This window comes from Mus musculus, chromosome 9 (genome assembly GCF_000001635.26).
Source record: "Mus musculus strain C57BL/6J chromosome 9, GRCm38.p6 C57BL/6J".
NCBI classification, from domain to species: Eukaryota; Metazoa; Chordata; class Mammalia; order Rodentia; family Muridae; genus Mus; species Mus musculus.
Window position 1 is genome coordinate 66,220,447 of NC_000075.6, and position 21,684 is coordinate 66,242,130.

The window sequence follows — 21,684 nt, forward strand, 5'->3', positions numbered from 1 at the left end:
GTAACCTGCTGATTGTCTTGGTAGCTGGACACGAGGGCCACTTTTCCAGTGTCTACACCTTACTTCTCTGTGTCTGCGTCCCCGCAGTGGCCAGTTTGCCATCGTGAAGAAGTGCCGGGAGAAGAGCACGGGGCTGGAGTATGCAGCCAAGTTCATTAAGAAGAGGCAGAGCCGGGCCAGCCGTCGGGGCGTGTGCCGGGAGGAAATCGAGCGGGAGGTGAGCATCCTGCGGCAGGTGCTGCACCCCAACATCATCACGCTGCACGACGTCTATGAGAACCGCACCGACGTGGTGCTCATCCTTGAGCTGTGAGTGGGGTGCCGGGACCCATGACGTGGGGGAACGGGGTGTAGGGCGCCGGGACCCATGATGTGGGGAAGCGGGGTGTAGGGCGCCAGGACTCATGACACGGGGAAGCGGGGTGTAGGGTCCTGGGACCCATGAAGTCGGGAAGCAGGGTGGGCAACCAGACCGAAGCTCAGCCCAGAGAAGATGCAGTCAGCTATATATGGTTTCCTTTTGCCTCCCTTATCCTCAGCCTATGTCTGAAATGAAGCCGATGGAGGGCGTGAGCGTGCTAAGTAGCAAGGGTAACAAATAATGACCTAACTCTTGCTTTCATTAGATTTTGGAGATCAAAGAGAAGAAACCACTGGACCATCTCACCGGTCCATTTAAAGAGCCTAGCTATACTCCTGCATTTGCAAGGTGCCATGTTTGTCATCTTGCTCTGCCCTGCTTAAAACAGTCTCACTAACTCAGAGAGGTATCTATGTTCACTCTGTTCACCTTACTTCACCCTCATAAGGATATAGTCATGGAGACTCTTAGCATACCCATTTTAGAGATGAGAACACCAAGAAGGTCAACATCCCATAGCTGGGAAATACAAAGGCTAAGGTGCAGCCTTGGGATGGCTGAGAAGGACTTCACAGTGGCTGGTGGAATTTAGTGACACCAAGACTCCAGATGTCCCTGAGCTAGTGAAGCCTGGTCGGTAGTAGGGTCTGATCAGGCTGTGGCACAAGTCACCATAGCCTCATCCAGCCTGCTAATCAGCAAGAGCCCAGGACAAGAGTGCTCTGAGCCTCATAGCATCTAGTAAACACCTGCCAATCCACAGAGGAGTGGGGTGTTTGTCTCAATATTTCTTGATTTTGTGACTGTGAGCAAGTCACCTGAGAACCAGGAAGTGTCCTTTACCTGCCTCCAGATTGAATGGACAACCTGATGTTTGAGACTTACCTATACCTTGGAAGATGTAACTAGTTAATTGAGAGAATTTACATCCTCTTGAATTTGATTCTAGCATTATCAACCTCTGTGTTTAACTGCATAGAATTGCCAATAATCACCTCTTCTCTAGGGCCCGATGTCCTCTCGTTTCATCTATGGACCCCTTTGCAAAATGAACTAGCTACTGCCTGTGTCTCCCTGACCAAGACAGGAGTCTGATGAAGGCCTTCCTCTTCTTCCCCAGAGATGATAAGTCATGTGTACACTCCACATGGCATGCTCTAAGGCTAGGGATCACTGGTTAGCATCCTGATTCCCAGCAGACAGTGACAAGTCCATCTTCCTGGGAAGTCCAGAGTCACTTCTTTAAATGTCTATTATCATCCCCCGCCCCCCACCAAAAAAAAAAAAAAAACCATAAAAACAAACGCAAACAAAAAACCAAAACCCCACAGGAATTAGGAAAGGCATCTGTAACCCTCCAGCCCAAATAGTTACTTGTGATTCTCTGTGGTTCCTCTCAATCCTTATCACTTTGTATATAATTTTACAATTTCCTGTTCCAGTTTTTTTCTCCAACTAACAAAATTCCATATATAGCTGCTTTTCCATTTAAATAACTATATCATGTTTCATTAAATTACACATCAGTGCTTCTCTATTGCTGGACATTTGCTTACAATTTTCCAGCTTTTATCCTTTCCAAACTTTACTGATAGAACTCTTTCTTCCCAATGGTCTGCCTCTTTTCTTTTGAATTAGTTATTTCAGCTGACTCTCCAGGAGTGGAGGATTAAGTTAAAGGTGGGCAGTTTTAGGTTCTTGGTGACTTTACTTCCAAAGGATGCTGGGACAGGACAGTGTTTCTATTTGACTTCAGCCTTGGCATCCGTGGAACATCTGTTTTAAAACACATGTCTTGCTGGGCAGTGGTGGTGCACACCTTTGATCCCAGCACTTGGGAGGCAGAGGCAGGCGGATTTCTGAGTTCGAGGCCAGCCTGGTCTACAGAGTGAGTTCCAGGACAGCCAGGGCTACACAGAGAAACCCTGTCTCAAAAGAAAAAAAAAAGTAGCTTTCTTTATTCATCTTTATAGTTACAAATCAGTATCTTGTCATTTTAATTGGCGTGCGTTTGTTTGTTTGTTTGTTTGTTTGTTTTTTGGGGGGGGGGAGTTCAAGACAGGGTTTCTCTGTGTAGCCCTGGCTGTCCTGGAACTCACTCTGTAGACCAGGCTGGCCTCGAACTCAGAAATCTGCCTGCCTCTGCCTGCTAATTGGTGTTTCTTTAACTTCTGGGAAAATGATCCATTCCCACATGTTTGTGGGAACCCAGCGTTTGGGGAACGATGTGCTTCTGCTCTGTCTCCAGCTCTCCCAGTAGGGCTCATGACCAGCCTGAACTTACATACTGTCATATATTATATGACATTATATACTGTGAGTGCAGGTGCACCGTGGGTAATAGCAGTCCCCACACAGGTGTTCCCAGGACTTGCTATGTTTAGCTGTCCACAGTTTCTGTCTCCTTTACTTCCAGGTTGCCAAATTGTGCTTGGCATGTCTGGCAGAGGAACACTAAGGGTTTATGAAATTAGAAAAGAGCCACGCTTTTGGTTTGTAAAGACCACGCTCAGACCATGCTTGCTGGGCTCTAAGGAGGACTTTCCAGAGGAGGAGGACTTCCCAGAGGAGGAGGACTTCCAATAGGAGAAGGACCTCCTGGGGAGGGGTTCCTAAGGGAGCAATTCAGAAGTTTTTTCTTGGACTTGGTGACTCTTGTTGGGCTCATCAGAAGTTCTTAGCATTTGAGTTCTCTCTGGACAGCAGGTTAGCCCAGTGGTCAGACATAAGTGTTAGTGTCCACTCATTCATTTGCAGAATTTACCTATCTATTTGTTGGTATTTTTCTCAGACAGCATCTCACCGTAGTCCAGGCTGCTCTAGACCACGTGACACTCCCAGCTCAGCCTATTCAGTGCTGAGATGACAGATGTGTGGGTTTATAGATGTGTGTGACCACATGTATATAATGTGTGCATGCATATGTATATTCAGTATACACACACGTGTGTGTGTGGAGGCCTGAGGAAGAAATCAGTGTCCTGCAATACTTATTCCTTGAGATAGGGTCTCTCCTTGAATCTGGAGCTGGGCCAGCAGCCAGCAGACCCCACTGATTCTCCCGTTCCTGCCTCCCACAGTGTTAGGCTTACTGGTGTGCTTGGCAACACACAGCTTTTCACATGGGTGCTGAGGATTTGAACTCGGTTCCTGGTGTTTACAGAACAATTGCTCTTATCCACTGAGCCATCTCCCCAGCCCCTCACTTGCAGTTTTGATGGGTGAATTGACTCTGGTCCCAGGGCACTCTCTAGCAGCTGTTGTCTGGTTTGATGCTTCCATTAGTTTCTACTGAAGAGGCCAGTAGCAGAAGACATGCCCTGTCGAACTCCTGTTCCTTTCAGCTGTCTTTATCCCATCTCTGCCTTCTTAGAATCACCTGTTTCTGGTCATAATGATTAAAGGGGGGGGATTAGGAAAGATTTTGCTGTCTGTATAACTTGATTTCCATGTAGTCCTAAGACTATATTAAAAATCTCAATAGCTGGACTCATGCCATATGTGGAGAATGCCCCTTTGTAGCCTCCTGGACTCTAGGATTGCAGTGAGTGGTGCCCTGGCAGGGGCTCCTAGGTGATGCTGATACTTCCAAGCTCAACAGCTGTGACAACATTATTGCTCCATCATTGCCTGTGCAGGTCATTTATATACATGATACCAGAAGAACTCTGGAAAGCATTTCACCAGGCGTACCAACCTGCAAGGGAGAAGGGGTTGGCCCTCAGAACACTATTACAGAAGAGAAGAGACCCGACTCTTACTTAGCCTTTGCGGGAGGGGTTTGATTTGCACTGTGAGCTGAGGGAATCCTGGAAGGAGATGGAAAATGGCCCAGGTTTTAGAACTGAGAGGCTCTCAGTAAAAGCTGTTTCCAGGCTTGTAGAGACAGCATGGCAAGCTTCTACCTTTGAATTCTATTCTCTTTATGTGTGTGGGGGTAAATCTACCATGTGCATGCAGTGCCCACAGAGGCTGGAAGAAGGCTTCCGATCTCTGGGAACTGGAGGCATAGGCAGTTGCAAGCTGCCATATGAGACCAGGGAAACAAGCTCATGTCCTTTCGAAGAACAGCCTGTTTTTTTTTGTTTGTTTTGTTTTGTTTGTTTGTTTGTTTTAACTGCTGAGCTATCTCTCTAGCCCGCATCAATGTTTTAATTTATTTTCCATTTTAAAATGTTTTTGTTTGATTTGTTTTGTTTTGAGACAGGGTGTCTTGTAGCCTTGGCAGCTCTTAAACTCTCCATGTAGACAAGGTTGGCCATGATCTACCGATCTTCCTGTCTCTACCTCCCGAGTCCTGGAATTACAAATGTGTGCCATCTAATTGAGTTTATGAAACAGGATCAAACCTATGCTCCCTGTATGCTAGGCAAGATTCGTATTAATTGAGTCACCAAACTTCTACTGAGTGGCTTCTACTGAGGTGTTTCAGAAGCAAACTAGTCTATGTGGAGAGAGATCTAGTGGAGCCTGATGAGACGGAGGCTGTCAGCTCAGGGGCCCAGTCTGGGTGGCTTTGATGGAGACACTTGGGCTACATGATGTGGAGAGAGCAGGAAGAAAGGAGCTCGTGGAGGGCTTGCAGTCAGGGGATGTGGCTTTAAAACCTGGTTCTATCACTCATTAGCTGTGTTAATGGGGAGCCACTTGCTCTCTTTAGCTCTCAGTTTCATTCTAAATGGAGAGAGGAAACCTGCATTCCTCCAGGTAGATGTGAGGGTCAAGTGAGAAAATATTCTGGAAGGCATAGTGTAGGAATGGTGAACTTTAAATAAAACTTTATTTGAGACCTGCTCCAGCACCGCACCTCTGCAGGGACACTGTACCTAGGACTTATCAAGGACTTGTCAAGGCCTCCCAGCGCCCAGTCAGCCCAAAGGCAGCCAAGAAGTTTCTCTCTTGTTTCAAGAAGAAAAGCTGACACCTGGGAACTTGCAGACAACCCTTTTTGAGGTTAAGGTCGTGGAAGGACTGGACTTCCACCCTAACCCTTCCTGGGACAGACTTAAGGTGTCCCTTGTAGCAACTGTGAGGTTCCAGCACCTGCCCCAAGACAGGGTGAGGACAGGATGCTGGATGATGTCACCCTGAGTCCTAGAAAATGCTGTGCTAAGCTGATCTCTAGCACCCATTCAGCCCTACAGGCCACGCCCAGCTCACTCAGAGCAAGGGAGGACCTGTAGCAGGAGCAGTGAATGGACAAAAGAAATAAAAAGGAAAGGAGCGGACATGACTGCTCCTGGGTATGGTGGAGGAGAACCTTTATTCTGGGTATGCAGGAGAACAGAGCCAGAGGCAGACACGTCCTAAATGGTCACATCCCTGAACCTTGTGAGGAGAGGGGAACCAAGTATAACAGCCAGCAGGACAAAGGTACAAAAGGATACAAAAGAGGACAGGTAACCAAAATGTCTGGATTATATGGGGGAGAGCCTTTGGGGGAAGGGCAGCCCAGCCCTTGGGCTGGAAAGTTCAGGGCAGAGGTGTGGTGTGCCAGCCACACCCTGTAACAGGTAGGGACTGAGGCACGCTGGGAGAACCTGGAGGCAGGGCCTTTTCAGTATGTTAAATAAGCACCCAAGCTGTTTGTCCCAGCTTTGAAATTTAACAGACAGCAGGTTTGCTCCAATGTGCACCCTTGTCCTCCTTCCCCCAACCTAAAATAAGCACCAGCCCTGTTGCTGAGATTAAAAATGTCCCCACAAAGACAACTGGAGAGAGGAGGGGGTTACTTTGACTCTCGCTGTGAGGGTGCAGTCCTTCACAGCAGGAAAGGGTGCCAGTCACATGGCAGCCACAGCCACAAACCAGAGGTGACGACTGCTAATGTACAGCTCACGGAATCTCTCTTTTTTTTTCTTTTTTTTTTTTTTTTTCCGTTTTTGGTTTTTCGAGACAGGGTTTCTCTGTGTAGCCCTGGCTGTCCTGGAACTCACTTTGTAGACCAGGCTGGCCTCAAACTCCGAAATCCACCTGCCTCTGCCTCCCGAGTGCTGGGATTAAAGGTGTGCGACACCACGCCCGGCACGAAATCTCTTTTTATTCAGTCCAATAGAATTGAATACTGACCAAATGCAATTCTAAATTTTTTAGTAGCCACACTGAATAGGTAAAAAGAAATAGGTGACCTGATGTTAAAGATAATTTTAGTGACTCCAACATATACTGACTTTAATATGTAGGCAGTATGAGGTTATTGATTATATATATATGTGTGTGTGTGTGTATATGTATATATGTATGTATATATATATATATATATATAGTATATATAAGCTAATGTGGATTTGACATTTGACACTCAGAGCACATATCTGCTTATAGGTATTGCCCTGGTTAAAGTAAACAGCAGTTCTATTTAAACAGTAAACTTGTGTCTAATGAAGAAATTTTATACTTCATCAGTTTTTATATTAAAATTAGATTAAATTTAAAAATTGAGTTCCTTAGTCACATCGGCCATATTTCAAGTGCTCAGTAACCACACACATTTAGTGGCTAAGTATTTTGTTTGTTTGTTTTTTGTTTTGTTTTGTTTTGAGACAGGGTTTCTTTGTGTAGCCCTGGCTGTCCTGGAACTCACTCTGTAGACCAGGCTGATCTCGAACTCAGAAATCCACCTGCCTCTGCCTCCCGAGTGCTGGGATTAAAGGGGTGCGCCACCACTGCCCGGCTTAAATATTGTTAAACAGTCTAGACAGAGAGGACTTAAGCAAACAGAGGTGCTTGTACACAGGCCAGGACACTCATGTGCACCATTATGGAGGTGCAGAAAATGTTGGAAAGGGCAAATCCTGTAGTTTTCTAGAGATTACTTTATGAGGATTTATGTGTAAGCTAGGGGCCATGTGTAGATTATCCTGAGTCCATGAAGAGGCCATATTTCATAAAACCAAGGAGGGGAAGCTCTAGGGGCCATCTTGCCCAATCTGTTCTTTTTCAGGTGGGAAAACCACGGCTTTCCTAGAGCAGGAGAATGAGTCACCAGGTCACAGCCAGTCAGGTCTAGCATTTGTTCCTCTTTGTTGTCTGTCTCAGTCCATTCAGACTGTGGCTCCTCACTCTCCTCTCCCAAAAGTCCATGTCATCTACTCATGTACAATAGATCTGTTGTACCCTAAGAGTCTTACATGATTTCGGCATCAGAATTTAAACATTGATGGCAAGCCATGCCTGGTGGCACACACCTTTAATCCCAGTGCTTGGGAGGGTGAGACAGGCAGATCTCTGTGAGTTTGAAACCGGCCTGGTCTACAGAGCAAGTTCTAGACCAGCCAGAGCTACAAACGAAGACCCTGTCTTTAAAAAAAAACAAAATACACAAACAGAAGCCACCGTCTTAGGGGAGCACATCTCGGTCAATTATGGGTGAGAGTCAAGAGGGTCCATCCTGAGCAAACTACACTTCAGCTGAAATGGGAGCAACCAACAAGCGCTGTGGTTTTAAAGTCCTGTGTGTGGTAGGAGTGGTGTGGACTGTTCCATTCCAAAGGAGCAAACTGGGGAAGAAGAAATGAGTGACGGGTCTTGAGTCAGTCAAAGACCACTTTGGACTCAATATTTTGCCCTTCAGTCTCACCAGGGTGCTCACATCCTGCATAACAGTTTTGGGTAACCTTGCCCTCTTGTCTTTGCTCTGAGTAGCCTATACCACAACCCTCACAGGTTGGAGTTGCCTGGCTGTGGCTCCTCCAGACAAGAATGGTCCTCTACACCCGTGGGTGCACTGGTCTAGAGTCTCCAGGTGCCAGATTCCCTGATGCACTAGGTACTCTCTGCATTGGCCTCCACCCCCACACAGTTCTCCTTCCAGGGGCCACCAAGCTCTGAGGCATCCTTTGAAATCCAGGTGGAAGTAGCCACACCCACACAGCTTTGCTTGGCACAGAGCAATCATTTTAGGAACCAGTGGAGCCACACCTGGGGTGACTGATAAGCATGGAGCTGGAGTTCTGGAAGCAAAGGCCTCAACATGAACCAGGGCTGGGCAGTGGGGGGCTCTTCCTTTGGTAGGGTCCTGTCCTTCAGGCCCTCTCTGTGGCCCTGTGACAGAAGTGGAGCTCCTTCCCTATATGAAGTCTGAGATGACTTGAAACCATTATCTCATTGTCTTGGACAATAGGCTCTTTATACAGTTGACTAATCGCCATTGTTTTGATGAATAACACCTGGCCTTCCTTGGGCTGGGCTAACTGATCCTTGTAAATCTCCTTATCAGGCAAACCTCAGCTCCACCTGGGTTCTCTCCACCACAGTTTCTCATGGGTTTCTTCCCAATAGGAATAGGCTGAAAAAACTTAAAACTTTTACATGTTCCTTATTTTTTTAAAAACAAATATTTTATTTTAAAATATTTCTCTTTGGGCCAGTGAAGTTGCTCAGTGAGTAAGGTACCTGTCACCAAGCCCGATGACCTGAGTTTGATTCCCTGGGATCCATATGGTGTGAGGAGAGAATTGACTCCTGCAAGCTGTCTATACATACACACTCACACAAACACACACACATACACACACAGAGAGGGGGGGGGAAGAGAAGACAAGGAAAGAATCAGAGACAGACACAGAGAAAGACACACACACACATTTACATTTCACTGTGTTGAGAGGGGCAGACTCCTTCATCAGCGTTGTGCTTAGACATTTTCTTAGCTAGATATCCAGTCTCATCACTCACAAGTTTGGCCTCCCGTAAGACACTAGCACATGAACAAAATTCAGTGACATTTTATGCTGCTATTTTATTACAAGAATGGTAATAAAGTACTTCCACTGACTGATGCCACATTACTCGGTTCTGTCTGCAACCCTCACCAGAATGGCGGGTCGCCACCTGTATTTCTACTTGAGTTCTATCCAGAACCACTTAGATACTTTCAGGGTGCTGAGACTCCCCTCCCCAGAACCGTTTTCTGTGGCTCACTTATGACATTGAAGACTAATCCCAGCATGCATTTCACAGCTCATCTGCCTCAGCCTCTTACCTACTTCCGAAGCCACTCCCATGGTTTTTGCTTTTGGTTTGTTGGGGTTTTTTGGTGACAGCATCACCTCATTCAGTACAAACATCCTATGTTGGGTTCTTCAAGCAACTATGTAACAAAATACCACAAACTGGTATTTATTTCTTATACTTCTCAAGGCTGAGAAATTCAAAATCAAGGCACTAGGAGACTTGTCTGGGGAGGAACTTGCTTCGTAGATAGTGGTCTTCCTGTGTAACTGAAAAGTTTCTGTTTGGGGTTCACCAGCACATGGAGACAGATCGTCTTTTTGGGTAAGAGACTTATTAGAAGAATTATTAATGCCATAGATATACATAAAAGTAGGCATTGCAAGGGTTTTAAAGAGAATTTAGACCCACGAGGGCTAAGTAATCTCTTTTGTAGGTTTTAGAGAAGATAGAGTGGTCCCATGCTATGTGATTGACAAGTAGCCCATAGTACATTCTCGGAATCTGGCCGTCTCTGATTCCCCGGTGGTAGGGGAAGGGGAAAGATTTGGTCCTTTAGTTAATATGTGTGTCTATCATATGGGATGGGCTGCCTGAAGTCCCAGGTTACTTAGGGTGGTTATAAAGCTTCCCTATGATTTATGTATGGTATATAGGATCCATATATATAGGTATATAGGGTAGCTCTGGCTGCCCTGGAACTCACCAAGGTCTATGTGTCCCCATCTAATATCTGCGATTAAAAGCATGTACCACCAAGCCTGGATAAACTGTAGGACTTTAAAAGATAATGCAGACTGATGCCTGGACTGTGGGCATGGATCAGTTGGTAAAGTGCTCGCTGCATAAGCACAAAGACCTAGGTCCAAGTCCCTAAGCTCTCACATTGAAGCCACGCATCTCTGATTTCTGCACTAGGGAAAAGGAGACAGGAAGAGCTTGCAGGCATCCAGTTTAGCAGAATCCAGAGTTCTAGGTTCAGTGAGTGATCTTGTCTCAAAATATAAGGCAGAGAGCACTTGAGACAGACATTTGACATGGATCTCTTGTTTCTACGTGCATGTGTGCACAAATGAACACACATGCAGAGTGAGGGTTGGTACAAATGGAGAATACTTCATGCGATCTGACATTGGGTCCAGATAGCTTCTGAGTGGGCAGTACCAGGAGCAGGGAAAATCACTCTTAGTTGAGTCCAGGACAGTTTGGAATTTGTCACCTGGTGATCTACAAGACAAGCACATATTGGAGGGGGCCCATGACAGTGATGGACTGGTGTGCCTCACTGTAGTCTGTGGCTTCTCCTTTCATGAGTCGTGTGTTAGGGAGTTGTTGTTATTCATTGGTCTGGTGACTGCAATGAATTCTCAGGAGATTATTTTTTTTATTAATGCAAATAATTCACTTATCGTTCTCTACCTTCTGGATGTGCCTTCGGGACAGATGGTAGTTGTTCATATGTACAAACAAGATACCAAGTCAGGGACTGGAAAGCTGAGTTCAATCCCTGAAACAAACATGTTTGGAAGGAGAGAATTGACTCCAGCAAGTAGACCTCTGACTTCTGCCTGTGTGTCATGGGCATGTGTGCCCCTTCATCACCAACTAACTAACTAGCTAGATGCCAGGTCACTGTACCTTACATTCATACTGCTGCTCTATCTGAAATGTGATTCACAATGGGGCACAGCCTGCTCTTTACAGAAAAAAAAAAAAAAGAGTAATATTCAGGGTAATGAGGGACCTGGGCCTAGAGCACAGACAGAGGCCTTTCTGGGATCAGCCTCGTAGTGATTCTTTATTTGGAGCTTCAACAGAAAGAACACAGAAGTGAAGCCAGTACAATAGAATGTGAGACAATGTGAGAGTCAGCTATAGGACCTGCACCCATGAGCTAGGCCTCAGGACAAACAAAACTAACTGGGCCTGGCCCTCCCCACCGGTGTCTTCCAGAGTGTCCGGAGGAGAACTGTTTGATTTCCTGGCCCAGAAGGAGTCGTTAAGTGAGGAGGAAGCCACCAGCTTCATTAAGCAGATCCTGGATGGGGTGAATTACCTTCACACAAAGAAAATTGCTCACTTTGATCTCAAGGTCAGTACAGGGGATAAAGGGCAAGCCGTGTTGAGGAGGAAGGGACCCTGTGCCCTTGCCATTGATAGGAAGGGTCTAGTGCCCACAGGCCCACTCTGCACACCTCCAACCCCTATCCTGACCTCGGGCCAAGGAATGGCCTGTTGCATGTGTCCACCTCAGTTTCACTTCTTCTATCAGGTCTTCCTCACGTGGGGCTGACTGCAAGAAGCTCTTTGAACACTTTTATCTCTTCCAGGGAGTAGGTGGTGAGGCATAAAAACAAAAAACAAAAAACAAAAAAAAAAAAGAAAAGAAAGAAAAAAGAAACTTGAAACAGAACTCATTTCACAAGAGGAACGTTACTGGCAAGGGAGAGCCAAATCATGAGGGGGCAGAACTAGCAGGATTTGCAGAATTGCTGAGCTTGGCTGATACTCCAGACCTAGCACAGCGTGGCCTTCTGTGTCTCCTCAGTGGAGATGACAGATCTTGGAACCCAAGGACCATTGGCTGCCTGCTCCTCCCTCACCCCAAACTGGAGCCACAAGACTGCTTCCAGGGCCCACTGATCATTTGTGGTAACTGGGGTTCAGGGTTGAGAAAGTTCATCGTGGCCATGTTTAACTGCGTGTATGCTGAGGTCAAGGCAGAAGGACTGGCTTCCTCAGTAACTGAGCTCAGGCACAGAGACTGAGGGGCCTTTGCAGAGCTGACTCACTGAAGTCCCTTCACCTTGTGAAGAGATCCCTGTTTGTAGTAGGAGTCCCACACACTATTGGCTACTATTGCTTCTTTATTTTGCTTTTGAGTCACACTCTTATGTACCTCGGGCTGACCTCAAACTTGTTGGCCTTGAATTCTTGATTCTCCTGCCTCTGCTTCCCACATGCCAGGCTTACAGGTGTGCACCACCACACCTGCCTGTCTGTCTGTCTGTCTGTCTGCCCAGTCTTCTCTGCAGAAATCCCTGTCCTGTTTTGTGCACCATGCTAAGCATTTTTTTTTCTGGGCTTAACTCTTTTCTTTCTTTCTCTCTCTCTCTCTCTCTCTTTCTTTTCGTTTCTGTTTTTGGAGACAGGGTTTTTTTTTTTTTTTAAAGATTTATTTATTATTGTATGTAAGTACACTGTAGCTGTCTTCAGACACACCAGAAGAGGGAGTCAGATCTTGTTATGGATGGTTGTGAGCCACCATGTGGTTGCGTTCAAATCTGGACCTTTGGAAGAGCAGTCGGGTGTTCTTATCCACTGAGCCATCTCACCAGCCCAAGACAGGGTTTCTTTATGCAACTCTGAATGTCCTGGAACTCCCTCTGTAGACTAGGCTGACCCCAAATTCAGAGAGAGATAGATACCTGTCTCTGCCTCCAAAGTGCTGGGAATTAAAAGTGTGCTCTACCACCCACCTGGCTAGTTTTTCTTCAGAGATTTGTGCAGGAGACAGAAAAGAAAGATCAGCCATTCTAAGAGTTGTGATAGAGGGAAGCACTGGGAGGTCGGGGGTTGGGGTGGGGATGGTGGGGTTGGTGAGGAGCTGGTGAGTCCAAAGGACAGACCTTTAACTCATCCTGAAGTTATGAGAGAGAGAGTGTGTGTGTGTTAGTTGCTTGGAAAAGCTGCATTTGATTTTTCTAAAAAATCAACAGGGATTTGCAGAGGGAGAGGACTATCTGAGGAAGATTTATATACTGTGTATATGATCTCAGTAACAACACAAGCCATCAATGAAGTACAGAGAAAGAATGTGTGTGCATAACTGGAGAAGAGGCTGGGAAGAGGGTAGGAAGCAGTTGAGAGCCACAAAGGCTGAGTCAAGGAGGCCTTTTACCCTGAGAGATACTGGGGACAGAGTAGCACACATATATTTCAGCTTGATCCCTCTGGCTGGGAAGATGGATGCAAAGGGGACAGCCAGGCAGCTGGAAGCCTAGCCCAAAGACTTACGCAGTAATCTAGATAAGGGATGGTAAGGGACAGAGGTCAAGCTCTAATTGCTTAGGTGCTTAATTTCATGTGAAGGTAAGGAGGAGGTAGCATCCACAAGGACTCCATATTTTAGTTTGAGGGACTGATCCAGAGAGAACATGAAGTGAGTGCCTCCAGTCTCACAGCACCCACACAAGAATCCCTGTCCTAGCTCTTATCCCAGCACGAGCCCCTTCCTGATGCCAGTTTTTTCAGGCTTTTAAAATGATTTCTATGGAAGATGGCTTACAGAGTCCTCTCAGGGGTCCCAGTGGAGGGTGGGTTTGGACAAACTTTTGGGCAGTTAGATAGTGATACACCAGGCAGGTAATGGTCTAACTGGATTGCATCTGTGTTTCCTTCCTAATAATTCTACAGGCAGTTAACTTATTTTCTTGGACCTTCACTGGCTCCTGGAGACTACTTCCCTTTGTCTTTTCTCTAGTGGCTGATACAGATGGAAGGGTTTGCTCTGGTGAAGGGGGCCTGCATCGGAGTCAGCTGTGTTGGGCTTTATGCTTGATTCTGCCAGACACCTGAAGACACCTGAACCTTGGTTTTTCAGCCCTGTTGTAGCTACCACCACTTACCTGGCAGAGTTGACATAAGAGGGGAGCAGTGCTCAGAGGCGCATGCAGAGTACGTGTTGTGCGCTGTTATTGTTACCTCCCTTCCCAGAAGAGTGGAAAAGAAAACAGAACTCTTATTACAATGTTTTGGGCTCTGCTAGACTAGGAAAACAAACTCTGGTAATGCAGAGAGCTGAGACTTGCTGTGTGGTGGGGCGACTGATGGGGCTATTTCTAGCCCTCAGACTGAGTCTGGACGTTTTCCATGACCTAAAGACAGTCTGAGTTTACTCTGGTACATGTAGGTTAAAGATGCTGCTAAGCCCGTCCATCCTCCAGTATATAGACTCTGAACGTTCTGATTCTCTCTTCTCAAGGGTTTCTTGGCCTAGGCCCAGATAGGCAATTTTGGGAAATGATGAGCAGCAAGGCCACAAATGGATTTTCCTCATGCCTAGGAGACACTTCCTATACCCAGAGTGTAGCTTTGAGTACTGTTATACTGGAAGCTTTCACTAGCATTGGGGGATACAGTCAGCTGGTAGCCTAGAAGAGGTTTCTTGGTTCCATGTTGCTTTCTACCATCCGACATCCACTGTTCTTGTTAGTTTTCCTCGTCTCTGATGAGCTTCTGTTTCCCGCTACTTGCTTGTGTTCTGTTACTCCTCCACAAGAAAGCCTGGTTTCCCTAATACACAGATGCTATGCCATCTCCAAGCCCATCTATTACCTCTTCTCCTGGTCCTCTTTCCTGCTTGAAGGAGCTATGGCTTAGAAGGGTTAGCTGTTTGTTCTGCCCTTGTGATATGAATGGCTTCTTGGGAAGCTGTCTTAGTTACCATGACCAAGGCAACTCAAGGGAGAAAGGGTTTATATCTCAGCTCACAGTTCAAGGGAACAGTCCATCATGGAGTCACATGGCAGCAGGAGCGTGAAGATGGTGGGCATTGCATATAGTCAAGAAAGAGAGAGGGGAAAATGCATGTTTGCACTTAGCTGACTCTCCATTGTATAGAGTTCTGTTCAGGGAAGGGTCCCACTCACAATAAATATAGGTCTCTCCACATCCATAAACATGAGGATAATCCTCCACATGCATGCCCAGAGGCCCATCTTCCAGGTAATTCTAAAGACCAAGGGTGCGTGTTGCAACCCCTCTAGTCTTCCCTTTCCCTTCCCAGGGCCTTCCTGCTCATTCTCTAAGACCCAGCAAAACTGTCCTTTCCTCTGGAAAGCTTCTGCTGTCAGCCAGAAGTATAACTAAGAATTAACCAAGGCCTTTGTGTCTGTTACCCTCTGTACAAACTTCTGTTCAAAGTGTTTTTCTTTAGGACTTACTTTCTGCTGCACAATACCTGGCATAGGATGAGTCACTCTGAGTGGATGAGTGAGCACATGAATGCACACCTTAGTGACAACCAAACAGACCCTTAGATGCCATGGAATTCAGCATCTTTTCATGGGTTATAAGGCAGGGTGCAGCTAGCTCAGGAGTGTACACATTTATAGAAGATCTACTATAATCCAGGAGAAGCACTTAAATAATGTGATATAGTCCCTGCCTTGCAGGAGCCTAGTGTCTTCAGGGAGAGGGACATAGTGAGGCTTAGTGAGGAGGCCATATGAAATAAAGCCTATTAGGAACTCTCTAACCATGCCCACCTCCAAGGAGTGAGCTCCTAGCCTCAGGCAAAGTGACCTTCCATGTGTTATAGAACTGGACACAGATTTGAGTAGGTTAGGGTAGAAGAATAAGGGTTGTTACCCTTTTGGAAGGGACATGGACTGACCGCCTGTTGGTATCAGGAACCATCAGGCAAGATGCCCATAGGGAAATAGGCCTCAGAACCATTCAGAAACCTCACTTTTGTGCATCATCTCAGTACAAATAGAGGCCTTGTAGAGGGTGTTTGTATATGGTCTTGTATACTCAGTTTATTTTAGAGAGTTTCTCCTCTGAGTTGGGATGTATCCTTTCCTCTCTGCACCAACCAAATCTAGCCTGAGAACTCTGAAATAGAAGGTAGTCTCCAGGACTGATGGTATATTAAAGCAAAAATAATAAATTATAAGGAATGATTAAATTGATATCTAATCCAGAAGTTCAAGACTCTGAGGAGGCTTTTAGTTTTTATGAACACGACTAAGAGGGTAAATTTCAGAGCCAGGAATCCCACCAAAACCCAAGCTTTTAAGCTCCTTTATGCCCAGAGCCATCCTCAGTGCTGCCCTACACTCATGGTGTGATAGAGACTGCTGGGCAAGCTTTCATAAGGGTGGTCACGGCAACACTTTGAGGGCATAGTACTCTCTAGAATCTAGCATGCTTATGCCTTTTTCCTCATTTGATCCTCATGGCAGCAGAAGGTGATGTCATATTTTTACAAACCAAATACTTGGGATTCAAAGAGATTAAGTAACCATTCAAAATCACACAAGTATCAGATGACAACTCAGCACTTGTTATTCATACAGCTAATCCAAGGTCCGGGCTGGGCTATACATTTTGTTTTGGTTTTCTGAGACAAGGGCTCATGTAGGCTAGGCTGGCTTCAAACTTGCCATATAGCCAAAGATGACTGTGGACACCTGATCCTCCTGCTTATGCCTCCTGAGTGACAAGCTTGTGCCTGGTTTCTAGTCTTTTCTTTTCTTTTCTTTTCTTTTCTTTTCTTTTCTTTTCTTTCCTCTCTCTTCTTTCCTCTTTCTTTCTTTCTTTCTCCCTTTCCCTTTCTTTCTTTCTTTCTTTCTTTCTTTCTTTCTTTCTTTCTTTCTTTCTTTCTTCCTTCCTTCCTTCCTTCCTTCCTTCCTTCTTTCCTTCCTTCCTTTCTTTCTTTCTTTCCTTCCTTCTTTGGGCCAACATGTTCCCCATTTTTCAGTTGAGCAAACTAAACCAAAAATGCTGTCCTGTAGCCGTGGCTACTTTGTGGGTTCTTCTTTCTTCCACATTTCTTCACCCCTTTTCTCTTACATTTTCAACCTCCTAACACCGGATAGGAGAGAAAATAGGATGGAGGGGAAAGGAGTCAACATTATCATTAACTACTTCCTGCTAATTAGAAGCCCCAAATACCTTAGGACAAGTTTGTCAGGATATCTAATTATTTCTTTTTCTCCCTCTCCCTCTCTCTCCCCCTCCCCCTCCCCCTCCCCCTCCTTCTTCTTCTTCTTCTTCTTTTTGGTTTGGTTTTTTGAGACAGGGTTTCTCTGTATAGCCTTGGCTGTCCTGGAACTCACTCTGTAAACCAGGCTGGCCTCGAACTCAGAAATCTGCCTGCCTCTGCCTCCTGAGTGCTGTGATTAAAGGCGTGCGCCACCATGCCCGGCTCCTCTCCTCCTCCTCCTCCTCCTCCTCCTCCTCCTCCTCCTCCTCCTCCTCCTCCTCCCCCCCCTCCTCCTTCTTCTGTATCTTCACTTCTCTTCCTCCACAGCAGAACAGAGAAAGAATAGGCAGTGATTTTCTTTCCTGTTTTTTCCCAACAGGGGCAAGGGCAAGAGGTCAGAGCCACACAGTGGTCCCTCTGCTGGTGACTAGGTGGAGGCTGTGGTTTGACAAATCTAAGGGCAGCTGAGTTCCACCCTTCCCTAAGCCACAGCTGTGGCTTTTCTAGGAAAAGCAGGGAGCTGGGGCGGCATACTGACTGAGGCACAGAGCCATGGTGAAATGCCTATTGTGCCAGCAAGCTGGGTGATCCTAAGGCCATGGCTGCATCAATTAGATGAAGAGAGGCATCTAAGGAGTAGGAGGCACATAGGCTCAGCTCATGCTCTGCTGTTGTTGGCTGAGACGCCTTTGAGAACTCCTGACCTCTTGCCTTGGTTTCTTCATCTGTGTGGCCTGAATCCTGACAGGACTGGCCTCATGCAGTGGATATCAAAAGAGATGAGGACCTTATAAACTATTAAGTGCTACAGGTTTTTCTATACATTCTACATGACTTGCTAGCTAGATGCTGTGAGGAACGTTGGAAAGGGATACTAGTTTGGTTGTTTTTTTATTAATGCAGTGGGGAAAGCAAGACTCATTTCCAGAAATCCAAGCATGGTGGCTCATCCCTGTCATTCGGAGTGCTCAGCAGGCTGAGGCAGGATCACCACGTGTTTTAGGCTAACCTGTGCTACAGAGTGAGAGCCTATCTAAAAAACAAACAAACAAACAAACCAAAACCAAATAACAACAACAGAAGACTTATCCCCAGAATGCTTGGGCACAATAGCCCCATATCCTCCAAGATGCTCCGGGAGGAGAAAGGCTGGGCTGCAGGTTCAGCTGATAGCTCCTGGGAAAGACAGGAGTTTGGTGTTGCCTGAAAGGATGGCAGATGACCAGGTCCTCATTCTGAGAGGGAAAGACTCAATGGGAGAGTCACACTGATGCCTATGGCCCACTTTGTACATCATGTTTGACCCTCCTAGTAAGTGTTTTGAGCAGTGGTTCTCAATTGAGGGGGGGTTGAATGACAAGATCATGGGGGTCACCTAAGACCATCAGAAAGCACAGATATTTACATTACAATTCATAATGGTAGCAACACTGCACTTATGAATTAGCAACAAAAACAATTTTATGGTTGGAGGTCACCACAACACAAGGAGCTGTTTAATACAACCCTTTAATAGGGTTGCAGCATTAGGAAGCTTGGGGACCACTGCTCTAGAGATAGCTTTTATTATTAACCCCTATTTGTAGGCGAGAGACGTTAGATAGCTTGCCCAGTGTCAGACTGCTATTCATGACAACGTGGAAGATGAGCCCAGACTCCAAGGCCTGTGCTGTTAGCCATTATCCATGCCAGGTTCTTCCCTGAAAACAGGACATGTGAGAAGTATACGTGGGACTGCGTTGGTTTGCTCATTTGCTTGTAACCAGTAACTGAACAGCTAGTACAAGGCTGGCCGATCTTGGATGCTTAGAGATAACAGTAAGAGGCAAGGACCCTGACTTCCTCCTGGGGCAATGTGGGCAGGACACGTAAGGAAGTGATTATCACGCTGGTGGTGTTCTGCCAGAGGCTGTGTAGTGATGACAGAGGCCCTGAGGTGGGAACCGTTAGTGTGTTGGAGGGATGGGTCACAGACATTCCTGTGTGGGTGTGGAGTCTGTGCAGTGAGGCGGGAGGGGAACTATTAGGATGGGGTTATCTAGCAGAATAAACTGCTGGTTTGGGTGGTGTTGGTGGAGGTAGTGGAGGTGAGGTGGGTGCTGAGCTGGCAGTAGGGGCCATGGGACCAGGAAGTCTTTGAATGGCCGACATAATGGGGGCTGGGCACTTGTGATACTGAAGGCTTGTGGGTCAGGGTTGTTTATGATGGACCAGTTTTGCTTTCTCAGGTTGCCCAGAGGTGTCTAACCAATCTGGGTCTGGACTTGGATTGCCCATGAAGTTTTCTTGTTTGAATAACACAAGCTCAGCCGGGCCTCAGCTTCACCTAGCAGCAAGCAGGCCAAACAAGGCACTTGTGGCTCAGTGCACTTGAGCTCTGCCTCTTCTGCAGCAACTCGACTTCTTTGGGCTTCTCCACAACATGACTGACTGACTGACCTCTGAGATCCCTTGTGACCCAGCATTGTGAGGCTGGAGCATAAAACAGGGTGGGGAAGGGAAATGGGAGGTGGGAGTGTGGGAAAGATGATTTGTGAGAGCCCATGTCCTTCCTGGACTCTCGTGATTGAACAGAGTGTCAAGTACCACTCCCAGAGAGGACTCTCAGCTACTGTGGGCAGCTTAGCCAGTATGCTACAGCCCCTTCACGCATAAACCTCTCTCTGAAGCCACAGAACAATGCTATGACCTATGAAGCGTGTTTATGTGAGTACACTGTAGCTGTCTCCAGACTCACCAGAAGAAGGCATCAGATCTCATTCCAGATGGTTGTGAGCCACCATGTGGTTGCTGGGAATTGAACTCAGGACCTCTGGAAGAGCAGTCAGTGCTCTTAACCACTGAGCCATTTCTTCAGCCCCCAATTCATATTTTCAGTGGCAAAGCCGAGAAGCGAATTCAGAGCTGCCTGACGCCAAGCCCTTGTCTTTTGCCCTTGACTGCATGGTCCCCAAGGTTGCCTCCATCCTGTTCCAACCATAGGGTATGCTGTGCTGGTCCCATGGAACCAGCTTCCAGTTGGTATCACAGCAGGCACCTCTAACAGACATGTTGGCTTTCCCCAGAGTGCCTGCCTGACTGGCAGGCCAAGCCAGGCATGTTTGTTTTGACAGGTGGGGCAGTCCCACCCCACCACATCCCCCTGTGGCAGCTCTCTGGGCTCTGGGCTGGCAGCAGCACCTAAAGAATGCAGTGCCTCCTCCAGCCATGCTTTGCAGGTGATGTCAGCTGCGTGGGCTAAGTACCTGGTTGAATACCATTGGCCGAGGATGACTGGGGCAAGGAGGATGGACAGGATTGTGCTACCCACGGGGCAGTCTGGCTGGGGGCCCAGCTTCCTGTGGCTACCGTGGCCTACTCTTCTTTCCTGACCTGAGGCAGAGGCACAGGATCCTTTTCATGGCTAGCCTTGGGGCTCAGAGCAGCAGACGTTTGCCCAGCTAGCTTGGAATTATGTGTCACATCAAAACTGCTAAAGGAACTTAGGATGACATCTGTGGAGTAGGGAACTGGACCCAAAGAGAGGAAATGGCCTGTTTATTAAGCACTCTACTTTTGCTCCTGGACCTGAAACTGTTTCCCAGCCCCAGGCTTGGGCTCCTTTTCTATTCGGGGAGGTGGAATAAGAGACCACAACCTGGGGAACTGCCAGTTTGCTGGATCTCAGGCTGCCTTTCGGACCATATTTTAGCCCTATTAACAGCTAGCCAGGAGGGCTCTCTGGCACTCCTAGTGGTGGCTTATACAACCAGACAGAGGAGGAAACCCTGGCTGGAATTCTTTTACTGCATTTACATGAATATGAATGTGCAGAATGTAAGATAGCAGAGGCAACACCAGGAACCTTTAATGGGATTGAATTTACCTAGGGGAGATTTACTTGCCACCCACTAGACAAGTAGCACTGCATCCAGAGGCGATCTGAGGTGTCTGAGATGGTGGTGCTCACCCTGTGGGATGAGAGCAGGTCTAGATGTGAGATCTACCAGAAGGCTGGAAAGGTAACTGGGGTTGTGGCTGGGGCTGGTTCAGAGATCTGATTGCCTCAGTTCTCAAAAGGAGCTTTTGATGGTCACTGGGACCACTGGGATATTTAACAAGCCTGGTTGATGGGGTAAGATTAGGAGCAGGACTTCCAGAGAAACTCTCCTGCCATCATGCTGATGGGCCTTGGGCAAGTCTTTTAGTTCCCTGGGCCTCAGTTTCCTACATCTGTAAAATGGTAATGGTAGTAGCATCTACTTCTCGGGGTGGGGAGGGGCTGCCAGGATCCTATGGAAAACCCAAATGAGTCTCTGGTCCCTGGAACTGGTTGGGCTGTTACTGGAGGCTGGGACGGCAAAAGAAAGAATTATAAAAACTGCAGATAAGGGGGCCCGTGTTTGCTGGCTAGCCTAGAATCCCTTAATGGCCTGGAGGTAGCAATATCATTTGGTGGCAGGGAGCCAATGGCCTGTCTGCGCCCAGTCTGAGTATACAGGGCCAACTAATAGTTCAAGTAGCCCGTTGAGTGGCTGGTGAGGTCCCAGTCCTCTCACTTAGCAGAGTATTCCTGCAGCCCCAAGGCCATCTCCCTGGTTGAACACCTTAGGCTGTGCTTCTTTGTGTATACCTAACTTGGGATCTCTCCTCCTAGAACTCCTCATTTTCTATTTTTATT

The 21,684-nt window shown here is 46.9% G+C and overlaps 1 protein-coding gene across 2 annotated transcripts in view; it reads left to right on the forward strand.

Moving 5' to 3' along the window:
* The window catches only part of Dapk2 (death-associated protein kinase 2), a 114,017-nt gene that overhangs the window by 62,221 nt on the left and 30,112 nt on the right, over window positions 1–21,684 (forward strand). The window contains exons 3-4 of one of the 2 annotated variants that reach the window (NM_010019.3): window positions 88–309; window positions 11,267–11,405. In NM_010019.3, the coding sequence (NP_034149.2) occupies window positions 88–309; window positions 11,267–11,405 (361 nt within the window). Of the gene's footprint in view, window positions 1–87; window positions 310–11,266; window positions 11,406–21,684 lie in introns of those variants that run through there. The other variant, XM_006510811.3, reaches the window with a different exon arrangement.